The sequence below is a fragment of the Cottoperca gobio genome, unplaced genomic scaffold (genome assembly GCF_900634415.1).
Source record: "Cottoperca gobio unplaced genomic scaffold, fCotGob3.1 fCotGob3_415arrow_ctg1, whole genome shotgun sequence".
NCBI lineage: Eukaryota > Metazoa > Chordata > Actinopteri > Perciformes > Bovichtidae > Cottoperca > Cottoperca gobio.
The window spans coordinates 44685-60000 of NW_021166997.1; the positions used below are offsets into that span (position 1 = coordinate 44685).

General features: G+C 45.7%; 1 protein-coding gene across 1 annotated transcript in view; it reads left to right on the plus strand.

Moving 5' to 3' along the window:
• The first annotated feature begins 701 nt into the window (after window positions 1-701).
• The window catches only part of tmem132e (transmembrane protein 132E), a 101292-nt gene continuing 86677 nt past the window's right edge, over window positions 702-15316 (plus strand). The window contains exons 1-2 of the mRNA XM_029427944.1: window positions 702-1273; window positions 1898-2864. Coding sequence (XP_029283804.1) covers window positions 1195-1273; window positions 1898-2864 — 1046 coding nt within the window. The 5' untranslated portion in view covers window positions 702-1194. The remainder of the gene's footprint in view (window positions 1274-1897; window positions 2865-15316) is intronic.

The following is a 15316-nucleotide window of genomic DNA, read 5'->3' on the forward strand; positions in this document are numbered from 1 at the left end:
AGTTCCTCTAACCCTCTCTATGGCTACGACTGCTCATTTGTAAGTGCGGGATGTTTCTCCGGCTGTGGTTTCATCTTTTGTTGCCCTCACTGTTTGCCATTCAGTTTATGGGGCCCACACACACACACACACACACACACACACACACACACACACACACACACACACATCCATGGATCCCTCTCTCTTTTATTATGGGAATTCCAGGCACATGTGAGTGAAGCAGGGAGGCAGTCCACACACCCCTCCCCCTCCGGCTGGTATCCCCTCATTCTCATGGATTTCTCATGGGGGCTAAAGCAGACGAGAAGGGGGAGGAAGAGGAGGAGGAGGAGGGAAAGAAGGAGGAGGAGAAGGGAAGGAGAGCTAGGCTAATTCATCAATAATCTTTACCTAATCCCTCCCTCTCCCCGTCTCCTTCTCACTCTCGATCTCGCGCTCTCCCTGCCTGGAGGCATTCAAGCAATACATCCATCCCCCGCCCCACCTCACACACACACAGCCCTTACACACACACTTGCACACACACACACACACACACACATAAGAGTCTGCCTGAACACGTCCAGAGGGAGAGGATGAATCGAGCTGGAGAGTGTTATTTCTTTCGCCTCCATATGTGTGTTGGTGTGTGTGTGTGTGTGTGGTGTAAGTCGAGTCCTCTGAGGGCTGTGTGTCTTAGCTCTGACCGGGAGCCAAAATGGTGATTATAGACTAGAGAGACTAGGTGTGGCAAGATGGGGCGGCGTCAAAGGCTTTGTCTATAGTTCCCGTACAGCCCACCAACCGGGAGGAGGCTCTGCCTGTCTATCAGAGTCTGTCCTGGAGCCATGCACAGTCTGGGATTGAAAGAGCTGCTGCTGCGTGGGGCTGAACCACTCTTAAACCAAGACCTAAGCCACGGGGACAAGCACAAGTTCAAGAAGCTCGTAGGAACCTTTGTAACCAGATAGAAGACCAAGTGAAGAACTGCCGGAGCATATTGCATCTTTGTCTTCTGTCACCCTCATTTATTCTTCTTTTAGAACTCGTGACAAAGATTTTCTAAAGAGAAAGCAAAAAGAAAAAGCCAAACTTGTGTGGAGTGCCCGCTGAGTAACGGACCTTTGGAAGAGACTTCTCCTTTTTGAGAACCCTAAAAGATCCTTTTTCACTTTTAAAGGATGAAATTTCAATGATAAAACCATTTGGAATATGGGACTTTTAATCTATGATTTGGACCATGGGGACAGGAAACTATGTTTGTGTGCTCAGCTCTGGGTCATTTTGATAAGTATGTCACATTTACTCCGTTTGTTCTGACCTATTCCGTGTGGGGATTCTGCCCTACTTTGATTTCACTGTCGTAACTTAGCTGTTAAGCTCTGTTGACTCGTCTTTCTCAACAAGTGCAGTGCAGTATACAAAGGAGAACAGTGTGTGCACTATTTAAATGCACATTACTTGTTTTATTCTGTAGTTTAGATTCACCTCAGTGATCCTTGTTAGTTTGTATCGTTGTTAATGTTTTGATTTGAATCAGCTTTGTGTTTCAGTTCAGATCGTGTGACTGAATGTGTTGTTAGAAGCCAGTCAAGGCTCACGTGTCGTGCACCTTGACAGTGTGAACAACGTGTTTGAATGGACAGCCTGTGCTTTGGATGCTTTACATGTATTGACCACTCATCATCTGATTAGTGTGTGTTGACCTTCTCCCCTTTGCTCTCTGCGGCTGACTGAGCAGACCTCTGTAACTTCCTGCTTATACCTCACTCATAGTTTGGATTTATTGACCCCCTCCTCCTCTGTGTCTCTTTCTTCCTCACATATTGTAACTTACTGACTTCTTAACTCTTTCTGTTTAAAAAAGAGAGACCGTATTAAAACGTTTAACCTCTCTTCTCTTCTCTCTTCGCAGCTCTTGCAGGTAAAACCTCTCCAACCAGTTCAGATGCCCTCCTCAGCTCCTCAGCAGTGACGGCCAGTCCCTTGCCACCCAATGTGTACCTTCCAGCCAACTTCAAAATGTCCAACGCACAACTGGCTTTCTTCTTGCGGGAGGCTCAGATCACAGGACAAACAGTTGGCGGCAGCAGCAAGAGCAGCAGTAGCCCCAGCACTGGACACCCGCTGCAGCGCTCTGAGAGTTTTGTGGTTTTCCAGACAAAAGACCTCCCCGCCATCAACATAAGCTTTGGGCCTTTTGCCCGGGACCAGGCCGTGTCCAAGGAGTTGCTCCAGCCAGCCAGTCCGCTGGATATTCCCGGCCAGCTGACAGTCAACTGGAAGGTTCGGGCTTTCATTGTCCAGGCGCGGGTCTTCTCCAACAACCCCACAGTCCAGGTGTTTTTCTACATCGCTGGCCGCGACTGGGATGACTTCAAGGCTCAGGACAAGCTTCCCTGCGTCCGTCTTCATGCCTTCCGGGATGTCCGTGAAATTAAAACCTCTTGCCGCATGAAAGGCAACCTGGCGCAGTGCTTGGCCCAGCTGGAGCTGCCTCCGTCCTGGTTTAACACCAATGTAGCCCCACTGGGTCGGAGGAAAGGCTCCACTGACGGGCTCTTGGATGGGCTAACCAGTGAGACCCTCCAGGCCGAGCTCTACTACACGCTCCATGGGCCCAATGTGGACGGGGAGTGCAGTGAGGGCTCAGGTCATAGAGGTGGTGGTGCTTCCAGGGGAGAACCTCTGTCACAGCACCCCCTGCTGCGCATCGGGAGCATCAGCCTGTACCAGGCCAGCCAAGAACAGCTGCTGGTGGACAAACAGTTAGACAAGAACATGTTCCTCAGGCTGCCCGAGAAGCCCCTGAAGCCTGGAGAGACCCTCACCATCTTCCTCTACTTGATGCCAAACTCCACTGTGGAACAGTTCACCCTCAGGTGAGTCTCCTTTCAAAAGTATACTGATAACATACTCTGTGTGTTCTGATTGCTTCCAAATTCATTTGGCTTTCCATCCTGAATGTCACATTTAATGTGTTTATATTCACACGTCTACCCTTTGGAGAAAAACATGATCAAGCTGTTTACATGCATAGCAGAAGCTCGTTCTGAGAATGTTCCTGTTTCCATGCAATCGTGTACACAAGAGTTATAGATGAATAAATTATTTGCCTGTTTCCTCGTAGACCTCCTGCCGTCATTAGTCATTTCCCTCCTGTCATGAACTGCAGTCTTATATCTCTCTTTATAGTTATGCTCACACATAATTGTCTGCAATTTGTCCAAGGCTTAGGCTTAAGGCGGTAGCACTGCATGTACACAAAGCTTTGCAGTGTGAAGGCTGCATCTTGTGAAGTCCCCGACGGACAGGCTTATAGGAAATATTGGATTTAAATGTCCAAATAGCCCTCCATTAATGGAACAGTCATCCCAGCACTGGATGTCTTCATTACAGTCTTGATAATCAGCCTCATTCAAAGCAGCATAATTAGATAAATGTTTTTACATTACCTCATAATTAATAGCAGCATTTTAGGATGGCATACGATGTGTGCCAAGGTTGTGTAACACCAGTCCATGTTCTCTGTCCAGCACATACGATGTCATTTATGTTCATTTTAAGTCTAAAGAGCCAAATGAGCATGTAATCTCATATTCTATCCTTCTCATTAATTTCTCCTTTACTAAGCGCAGGGATGTGTCCGCAGTAATGAAAGGCAGGTAAGATAAAGAAGGAGAAGATGGGGTTAAGGTGAAGTGGCACTGTTTGAAGTGCTGGTTAACATCCAGAGATTTATTTTTCTCTCAGAACAGGATCGTATGAATAATGTGCAGTGAAGTGCTGCTCAAAGCAGTTTGTGTTTGAAAGGCCTGAGCTGACCAGGTAATGACTGTGCGTCACATGTGGGAGAAGAAACCTTTCAATAGTTCATTAAGTAAGAAACAAACACTCTGTAGAAGGATACTTCATTCATCAATGAACTCTCAACCGTTAAATGTGATTAATTATCAAATAGCATTAAATGAGAAGTTAATGAATTCAATTGACTTCTGTAGTGCTGGGATTTCTTTTTAATGTATTTATTATCTTATACTTAAAGGACAAAAGTCCATCAAACTAAAGCAGACTGTACATCCAGGAACAATCAGAACGTTGTATTTATTTAATAAACACCGCTTACATAGATCTGTATAACGGGGTATCATCAGGGTTGGATCAACCTGCTCGGGGGCCCCGAGGGCTGAGATGAGCTGTGGGCCCCATTAACCCCATCACGTTTCCCTATCATCAGCGTTTAATCTGCAAACTCTCTATTAGCTCTATGTTTGGTCTCCACCAACTCCTGAGGGCGATATCTACTCTTCAGATGTTAATGCTCCACTATGTTCACCAGCTGGTCGCTAAGGGCCTCAGCCTGGTGCTGTCAGGTAGTGTACACTGGCTTTACAGCCTCTTTGTTGAAAACAGCTGCTTGTTGTGGCCGTTAACATTTGTGTGAGAGCGATGAGAGGGAACCAGAACAGTAACCGTGTGGGCCGGACAGCTAAACGATACGCTGAAAATCTCTATTAAGCTCCGTGAAGCCGAGGTGGATCATGTTCTCCATTGCCAGTCAGAATATGTAGATTGGAGCTGCTTTAGGTTCTCATGGGGTCTACAGGAACACTGGCTGCTCCTGGTTCTGCAGGGCGTTGATCGTGATCTTACAAACAAACAGCCATTAGTTGATACCAATTTGCTTGATGTTGATTTTCCTGTTTTCTCCCTCCACAACTCTGCCATCTCAGAGCGTCAAGATTCTTTTTTACATTCTCTGACATCAGAACTGTGTCTCTGCAGGACCATCATGGCAGCTGCAGTAAATAACATTTGGCCGTGTTAAATGTCTCCGTTTGACCCTCTGAGGGAGCACGAGGCCGGACGCGGCTCTCCTCGGTTGTCAACACAATATTCAGGGTTAGAGAATAAATGATTATTTGTACAAAGCTTGAGGAAATGAATTATTTCTCAGCTTGTAGGCGTGAAGGCAGCAGGAAGAAGAGAAACGCAAGGAACCCAATATTACCGTCTATCTCAGCAACACTGATGAAACACACCGTAAATATGATTGTTGTAATCTGAACTGAATCTCTTACGGACTGAAACTCTGAGATTTGCAGGATATTAATTAGGCCCCCGATAACTCAATATGCTCAGAGGGAAAACTAGTTTATAATTCTGCCCTGCAGGAACGGTTTATTAATAGTGGATCCTCACACTTCACTGTGAATGAAGCTAAACCTCTAACCTCTAACGGTTACCAGCCAAACTAACAGCACAATGTTCACCTCCAATACTTTATATCTTTACAGCTCTGAGGAGGTTTTACTTCAGTTTACCCTTATTACTTTACTTTATATTACTTTAACTTTGGGAGGTACAGCAGCTCACAAAACATCTTTAAGTGCAACTTAGGACTTGTTGTTTTGTAGCTTCATTGCACCAGTCAGGTGGTCAGAGTTGCTCTTTGGTTGTATGCAGTATTGTTTTTAAATACAAGGCCCTTCTAATCCACATAATGAAGCAGACTTCTTGACTGGACTGATTATTACATTTGTTATTTGCTAATGAAAGACTTAAAATAGAATCGTTGGCCGATCAGAATTCAGTTAGGGGACAGGTTTCAGTGTACTCTGTCTTTTATTTTGAAAAATTAGATTTGAAAAGCTGAACTTCAGACCACATTGGCCCATTTCCCACTAAGTGATTTTGGATAGGCTTTTAATGTGTATATTGAAAGCTACTCACTCACTCCTCCTCCTCCTTGTAGCCAGAGTGCGAACCCTTCTTTAAAAGCCCAACCCCCAGGAATCCCAAGCATTTGTCTTCACGCCGTCAGAGCAACATTCACACTCCTTAACAGCCCCCCCCCCCTGTCCTCATAAAGCTACACAACAAAGAGTCTCTGGCTGACAGTGTTCTTCACTTTTACTGATGTACGCCTTCATCTGGGATCTATATTACAAAATATTTCATTAAATCAGAGAAGAGAGTTGTCGGAATCTGCCAGCCAAGACGTGGTGTGACGAAGCTACAGTACGGCTTTGTAGTACAAGTGGAAAGCCTTGTCATATCCCCTGCCTCTTGAAACATTTAGCTGACCATGTCGGCATCCACACACCCCTGCAGTTCTGCGGCAGGCTGCCTCTGAGCCCCTCGCAGTGATAAAAACAGGAGAGTTTAGAAAGAGATGGAGAAGAAAGCCCGGTTCTGAACTCCAGTCAATAAGTGAATGAAAAGATCTGGAAGCCAACGTCCACACACGTCGAGGAAGATGATTACAGATGCCTCCTCTTCCTCTCGCTTTGCCTCTATCAGTTTCCTTCCTTTTCAGTGGTCCGGCTTGAAGAGCTTTGACTTGTTATTGCAGTAGCCAGGCAGACAGCGGACACGGCCGCTTCAGAACATGTCGTGCAGAAAGACGGGGAGGAGCAGCGTGTCAAATTGAGTTACTATAGCAATGCGATGATAATATGCGTCACTGTACCTAACGTCCTCTCTAATATATATATAATAATATATAATCAAGCATGAGTCATGGTGCAGAAATATGTAGTTTTCTGTATGACTTTCTTTTTGCACTGTAAATATAATTTAATATATATACGCAATATGTTCTCCTCAAGAACACACGTGTTTATGGAAAGATGCTCCGCTCCCCGTCCTGTGCTTGTGTTGCAGAAGTTATTGTGCTGCACACAAAGTAAAAGCCGATTTCTTTATTCTGTTGTTTTGTTTTGTTTGGAGTTAATAGAGAAGATCAGACGCTGATGACATTTACACGCACAATATTCCACTGTTCCAAGTCTCCGTCATGTAAACATCACATTCTGTTTGGATGATCCAAATGATGCTTTATTCTGAATGGAGCCATTTCTGATTAAGACGTCACGGTAAAGTGAAACTCAGCGTGTCCACCCGGGTGTCGTGTTTCCATCACGGCCAATAGGAGGTAGAGCTGATGAATGGCGTGACGCCTGCAGGGCCTCTCGCCTACCAACCAGCCGACAGTTTGCAAGGCCTGGGTGGAGATGCTTGCCCAAAAGAAAGGTGGGAAGCAGAAACACACCGACCTTTAAACATTATGAAAGACTTAGATATCATCAGGTTTTTGGATATGCACAAATATCACAACGCTGACCTTTTTCAAGAAGGTGGATGAAGGAATGAAAGTGTGTCTTCACAGTGGAACCAGTGTGCCACGGGTGGAGAACTCAAATCCTAATTCGATGGCTGCATGTAAACTGGAATATTAATTTTGATAAGCCATGTAAAGAAACAGGATATCTTTCACATGTAAACGTCGTCACTGAGTTATTAACAGCGAAACAGCTGTTAAAACATCCAGGATCTCACAGGGATCTCGCAGCAGCTTAGATGCTTTAAAGTCATTGACGGTGTTTATTTTATTTTACCCGCTCACCTAGCGTATAAGCTGTATTGACAGAAATATATTGACAGTACATAATGCAGACGATGTATGAATAATATGGTTAACATCACAGGCAGTGGTTGGGTATACTCAGAAATCCACTTCAGATACCGCTGGTGGTTCTGTAAAGCTCTGCTAATCACTTTTATATGAACAATTGCACAAATACATACAATACAATGTGGCTCATATGTGGCTGTGGCTCATGCTGATGAATCCACAGAGAATTACTAATTAGACATCTTTTTAAAAACAACCTGTGATAAATCTCACTAAATCTTTCCAACATAAACATGTCTTCTTACTCTACTGTCACTCCTGGGACGATCTGTCACAGCTTCAAGGACACATAAGCAATTTCCTCCCTAAATACAAAGCTTTGGACGATGAATCATCCAAAATGCTTGTGATGTCTTTATAGTATTTTCTCACCGCAGGGCATCAGTTCTCCCTTTGCATTCACTCAAAGCTGTCTCCAGATGTACTCCATACCTCTGTGACTTCCTCCTGTCAGAAGATGTCTGATTGGGATGATGTCCGCTGAAGGAAATGTGCAACTGTAACTGGTTATGGAAAGTCTGTGTGGTGGTTTGAAGGGCACGATCATGATTGGCATGAGGCTAAACAGCTGCTTCACAACCGCACAGATGATTGAAACATGTGTGTAGTAGAAGCATGTGTTATCATAGCATGTGGCACAACATCTGCATCTCGTATAACCTTCCTCCAACAAAGTTAGCACATAAACTGTATAAGCACGCTTTTTAAAGAAACGCAAAAACATTGTTACAATAGTGTTTTTCACTTAAACGCATGTCCACCCGGGTGTCATGTTTCCATGAGCCCATTAACAGCGTGACGCCTGCAGAGGCCTTTCTCCTGGATGTTAGTGGGTGCTGCTGGATGTTAGTGGGTGCTGGTGGATGTTAGTGGGTGCTGCTGGATGTTAGTGGGTGCTGCTGGATGTTAGTGGGTGCTCCTGGATGTTAGTGGGTGCTGCTGGATGTTAGTGGGTGCTGGTGGATGTTAGTGGGTGCTGGTGGATATTAGTGGGTGCTGGTGGATGTTAGTGGGTGCTGGTGGATGTTAGTGGGTGCTGGTGGATGTTAGTGGGTGCTGGTGGATGTTAGTGGGTGCTGGTGGATGTTGGTGGGTGCTGGTGGATGTTAGTGGGTGCTGGTGGATGTTAGTGGGTGCTGGTGGATGTTAGTGGGTGCTGGTGGATATTAGTGGGTGCTGGTGGATGTTAGTGGGTGCTGGTGGATGTTAGTGGGTGCTGGTGGATGTTAGTGGGTGCTGGTGGATGTTGGTGGGTGCTGGTGGATGTTAGTGGGTGCTGGTGGATGTTAGTGGGTGCTGGTGGATGTTAGTGGGTGCTGGTGGATGTTAGTGGGTGCTGGTGGATGTTAGTGGGTGCTGGTGGATGTTAGTGGGTGCTGGTGGATGTTAGTGGGTGCTGGTGGATGTTAGTGGGTGCTGGTGGATGTTGGTGGGTGCTGGTGGATGTTAGTGGGTGCTGGTGGATGTTGGTGGGGTGCTGGTGGATGTTGGTGGGTGCTGGTGGATGTTAGTGGGTGCTGGTGGATGTTGGTGGGTGCTGGTGGATGTTAGTGGGTGCTGGTGGATGTTAGTGGGTGCTGGTGGATGTTGGTGGGTGCTGGTGGATGTTAGGTGGGTGCTGGTGGATGTTGGTGGGTGCTGGTGGATGTTAGTGGGTGCTGGTGGATGTTAGTGGGTGCTGGTGGATGTTAGTGGGTGCTGGTGGATGTTAGTGGGTGCTGGTGGATGTTAGTGGGTGCTGGTGGATGTTAGTGGGTGCTGGTGGATGTTAGTGGGTGCTGGTGAGTGTGGGTGCTGGTGGATGTTGGGGGGTGCTGGTGGATGTTAGTGGGTGCTGGTGGATGTTGGTGGGTGCTGGTGGATGTTAGTGGGTGCTGGTGGATGTTAGTGGTGCTGATGATGTTGGTGGGTGCTGGTGGATGTTAGTGGGTGCTGGTGGATGTTAGTGGGGTGCTGGTGGATGTTGGTGGGTGCTGGTGGATGTTGGTGGGTGCTGGTGGATGTTAGTGGGTGCTGGTGGATGTTGGTGGGTGCTGGTGGATGTTAGTGGGTGCTGGTGGATGTTAGTGGGTGCTAGTGGATGTTGGTGGGTGCTGGTGGATGTTAGTGGGTGCTGGTGGATGTTAGTGGGTGCTGGTGGATGTTAGTGGGTGCTGGTGGATGTTGGTGGGTGCTGGTGGATGTTGGTGGGTGCTGGTGGATGTTAGTGGGTGCTGGTGGATGTTGGTGTGTGCTGGTGGGTGTTTGTCCCGTGGGATAGGGGCTATAGGGACATTTATATTTCAGCACTAACTGTTGCTATCGCTGGTAAAAGTATTTCCACTGTACTTGAACTAACCTTGCTCTTCCCAAAGAGCTGCAGATGCTAGTAAAATATTGTGTTCATTGGTTTATTCATGTGGAGACTTGGATACCATAGGGTCATGCAAGTAGCTTAACCTGAATCAGACTTTCAAACAGCAGCTTGGTCACTGCATGCATGGTAATGTAGAAAAAGTGATGAGCTGCCAATTTAATTTTGGCACGGCCTCGTTGCAGCATGTGGACTATATTCATGTTATTCTTATCTGTGTGCACGGTACAAGGCTCTTGGAAACAGTGCAACACTCCAGATCGCTACGTACAACATGAAGTATTCAGATGCCCTGGCTCCAGATAATGGCTTGATGAGGGAAGGCGTAGTGGAAGCCAGGGAGAGTGACCCACATTCAGCAGTGGTGGCTTCTTCCCCGGCAGCTAGATGGTTGCGGCTCGTAGGGAACACGGCAACTTCCTGACCTCAACCTCTGCTTCCTGCCAGCTCTCAGTGTCGATCGCTCGGTGTCCCGCGTCTCATCGCCCCGCGTCTCATCGTCACTGTCAGTGTCGGCTCGTCTTTTCCCGATGCCTCGACGGGAAATGTCATCACCTCTTGCCGTGGAGCGTTCAGGCGTTCAGATCGTATGTCTGCAGAAGGGATGCTTCTGCCGTCCTGCCGCCACACATCGGGTGACAGAACAGAAGTTTATCAGCTCTCATCTGATAAAGGAAGAGGGTGTCAGGAGAGCCACTTTCAAACAAAACAAAGCCTTTCTACGAGGCCTCATTGGACTTCATCTTTCTCTTCCTGTCTTACTTTCTAAACTGTAAATACGTTTTTTGAGTTCAAGCAGCAGGATGGAAAGTATTTACCACTGTGAACTTTAATGTGTGTGGATCCCCTCTTAAATGCCGTTGGCACAAGTCACAAAAGGGGGGGGGGGGGGTACACTGCATGTGCCAAGATTTTAATGAAATGGGCTGTTTTGAGCTCGAGTTAGTTTTTAATGCTGAGAGAAAGTTGCATGTGTCAGCGCTCTTGTGCAGGCGGGATGCAAACGTTTATGCAGGTTTATTCCGCTGCTTGGCTAATACTGAAGTAATTCAGCCCTTTTCTAACCTTGAATAGGCAAACTGAGTGACTCTGTTTAGATGATGCTACGCTCGAAAGACTTTTATATAAGAAGGAGGACTTTAGTGAGCTCAGCATGTCGCTGAGTGTTGATCTGCTTTTGAGACAAACAAACCCATTAAGTGAGACATTCCATCGAACTGAACTCAAACCCACAGAGTTAATCTGGGTCAAGTGCACAGCTGTAAACTCATTAAGCATTTGCACATACTATACCTGCATCTTCTTCACACCCTATCGCTATGTCCTATTAATATTCACATGTGTACACATAGGCAGCCAGACGAGCATCCGTTTAATCAGCAGATGTATCATCATCAAGGCACGAACGTGCAGTTACACCTCAGCTCTTATTCATTAACCTCTTCACCCTGCTGGACCTGCCGCCGCCGCCGCCGCGCTCATTAACCACGTTGTGGAGACAAACGTTGTTCAGAGACACAGAACTGTGTTATAACTAAAGATCCCAGAATGTCCCAAAAACAAATATCAGGCTAAATAATATGTGTAATAATGAGGTGTGGGATGTTATAAGTGCTGCAGGACACTTTGTGATGTTTTAAAACAGGAAGGTTTGGTGGGAAAGCTGCACAGTTTTCACCCCTCTCGTATATTCACACTAAATGGCTTTCATTAATCTTTTTAAATTGATATAACATAAAATACTACCGAGTGCTGTTCACTGAAGCGCTCTGCTCATTTCTTAAACACAGTGTCAGTGTTATTCGATTGGTCTAATGAAAAGCTATAATCTTGATACGCTCATACAGGTCTCGTGCTTTGGAAGTCGGTTGATCTCATGTCTGTTTGTGTAACAGATGGTTAAACACACAAACTCAGGATTTTCTCCACTTTTCCGCTTTTTTCCAAAGCATATTTGAATATTGCCAAATCCTGCAGACGAGGTTTAAAGAAGGAGCCTGAGAGACAAATTGACAAAAGCTCAGAGCTCCTCATTTCCAAGGTGATCAAACAAGCTGTCCTCAAGTATAAAAAATATGTTTTCATTTGACTGCACAGGTTCATGTTAACTGTTTTATCTTTGTAAATTCATTTTCCTGTGCTCCAAATGAAACTGCAAATCTTTCAATCACCAGATGTGTTTGTTCTCTTTCCAAACGCATTTCTTTGTTTTCCTCTGGACAGCTTTATGTTCGGCTCCAGCCTCCCAGAAAATGTGTCGTGCTGCCGCTCAGGAATGCAGATGTGTTTTATGTGCTGGTGCTTCCTGCAGTCTCACAGCGTGCTGTACTTGTCTATGTAGTCCTCTCTCTGCAAAATATGTTTGTGTATTAGGAAAGTCCTGATGACAGAGGTGAACACATGATGCTTTGAATGAGCGTCATGCAATCAAAAGGTGCATTGAACCTGACCCTCTGAGCGCATCAAGATTCAGCCGCGATCAGAACATCCTCATGTCAAGAGTCCCAGGAAGCTCTTCTGGAGCTCTCGATGGACACGCAAGACAAATGAACGAAAACTAAATGAGTCGTCGACGCTCAGAAACCCTGATTAACAGCAGTTCTGCATTAACAGTGGATCAGATTACCCCACGCGCCTGGAGAGCCTGATTAATTCACCGGGAAGTGTTTGGCTGCAGTCGCTGCTGCTAAATGTGCTGTAATCAGTGATTGAGTTTAAGGAGGTGTTGCTTTCCTACCTCGCTGAGATGTTGCATAACTTTCTTCTGGAAATAAATGAGTGACAGAATGTGTTCACTCTCCGTTGCTTTTTATCTTATTGCAGATTTGGCTGCATGATTGGACGACCTTCAGTGAGGAAAATGCAATAATGTTGAACATCAGATGAAGGGAATGTGGAGGTTGATAGGCAGGAGGTAGTGAGGCATCTACTCAGTGAGGTTATCGTATTTCTCAGTCAGCATGAAATGTCTGTCCCTTCCTCCCCCATTAGATCATTTTCTACCTGCACAAAGCAGCCCTCCTCCGACACACACAGCCTGATGTGGTTATCTTCAAAACCTTTAGGGGTTTAGGGGACAGGACTAAGATAAGACATATTTTCCACTGCAGGCAGCCTCCATTTACCTGTCCCTCCCTCTTTCATGTTGTCACAGACAGGAATTGGCCAGGTTTTATTACTCTCCCTCCCTCCCTCCTTCTTTCTGCTTTTTTATGATACCTGCCAAGAGATTTGCCGAACCAATCTGAAGTAATATACACGGCTCTGCACAGCGTGAAGGATTGTACTGCCCAGTAGGCTACAGTTTCAAAGGAGGCAGTCGTGTGGAGAAGTTGCATCTTCCCACCACAGCTAACTTCTGATTTTAATGATGTACTCTCTGCCTTGAGTGAGTGTTCTTCACAGCTGTTATTTGCAAACCTGAATATCAAGTCTTGCTCACAAAGATCAGTGCAGATGCACTGTTTACTGATGTGCAGGGCTCTTCAGGTCACAGAGGTGTTACATTAAGTTCTTGGGACTCAGAGGGATTGTGAGCTATTTGACAAGAAGAACAGAGTTTCAGCTTTGCATTAATCCAGAAAGAACTAAAGCAAATTTGATGTTTGAAGCTCAAGAATAACATGGACCGTTGGAGATCTCACTTCTAGTCACAACCTTGTGTTCACTGGAGACAGTGGATGGCAGGAAGTCACCACAGAGCCGAGTGGGAGGAGGGAAACAGAAGTCATGATGACGTATTGAAGCCTTGCTGATATGCTCATATAAATGCACCTTTAACGCAGCGTATCGGCAGTAATGGTGAATGAAAGATGTCTTTCAAACACTGGAAACTGGAAGAAATGGAAGAAATTGTCTTAATGCATTTTCATAAAACATGGCAGCCATCCGGGACTGCTGATATAATAATTGTAAATGCATGAATTGTTTTTTCCGTTTCCCTCTGGTGGCACAATCCGCATGATACGCCCCGTCACATTTCAACTCTTATCACGTCTTCAATGGAAACAGGGCAATATGCACTGAGCATCTGCAGCTTTGAACTCTCTGCAGGGCGCTCCCTGCCAATGTTGCATATCGCTCAAGTGTTTTGACAAACAATCACAAGAGTGGTCGCATCACCTGAAATTCTAATTTTCCATCACGCTGAAGGACACGCAGCTTGTTTTCACTTTCATTTCACAGAATTGAAAATTCTCATTACTTTCCACCTGGTGAAATCTGACGTCAAGTTGTGTTTCGACCGAGAAAAGCTCAAAGTCCAGTTGGCATATAGACACTAGCATCCACACCTGAATCCACAGCTGCAGCCACAGCTGCATCCACAGCTGCATCCACAGCTGAACAGTAAAGCAACCTTTGGTCGGTCACTGCTGGACTCCACCCAGCTCTCCAATATATATTCCAGGTGGATTAACCCGCAGCTATGAGAGAAGCCAGGTCCACGTTTCCCATGATTGTGGGTAAATATCAGTCCTCTGCTGTGCTGCAGGAGCTGATATTATCATACCTCCTCTATGACTACATGCCTCATGGTCATATGCACATGTTTGATGCATGTACAATCTGATATACTCACATGTACTCAGATCTTCACACACTGCTGCACAGAGAAGGAAGTTTACAATTCGCCAAAATGAATTGATCGCACTGTTAATGTCTTGTGTTCACTTTAGATATCAAATGATTCACCTTTATATCACTATAACCTGCAACCCTGAAATGTGTCGAAAACTGTCCGACCGTCACATATCAACAGAAGAAATGTCAGGTTGTAACAATACAGAAACTCGAGGTTTGTTGGAAACAGGTTGGGGTTAGGGTTAGGTTGAGGTTAGGGTTAGGGTCAGCGTTTCTACTTTTCCTCCAAAGCGTCTCCAATTGGTATCATTGTTGGTGCTGCTGTCAGATCTTTGTGTTCAGAGCTACAAACAACACGCTACACACTGCATATTGTTTCTAAACAAACTGAGAGACGGTGACGCATTATCTGATTTTCATACGAACAGGAAGATCGATCTACTTGTTCCTACATCGTAGCAACATGGCTGCCGCTAGCAGCCCGGCTAACAGCTACTGTCAGAAGAAACAAGCGCAAGAATCCCAAAGAACCAGAAACCCCGATCTCTGCTGACGAAGCCTCTCCCTCTTTCCACAGTTAGCATTACTTCAGTTGTTCTGCTCTCTGGGGAAATCTACTCTTAGAGAAATGCTCTCTGATGGGCAGTGATGCAGCGTATATGTCTCAGGCTTTTATTGTGAAAGGGAGGCAGAGAGAGTTGCATTGTAACAGAGGACTCAGCTAAATGCTATATTTGTCTAAAGATTGTTGTTGTTTTTGACAATTTGCAGTCGAGACAAGTTGAAAATATCTCCGTTCTTTTTAAACATGTCAGATATTAATACAGCAGCCTTCAGAAATGCGTTGTCACCCTGTCCACATACCCTGCAACCTCAAGGTTAGGAAAGCATGCAGTAGTGTCTCCAGCGGGGGCCCTTCCCTT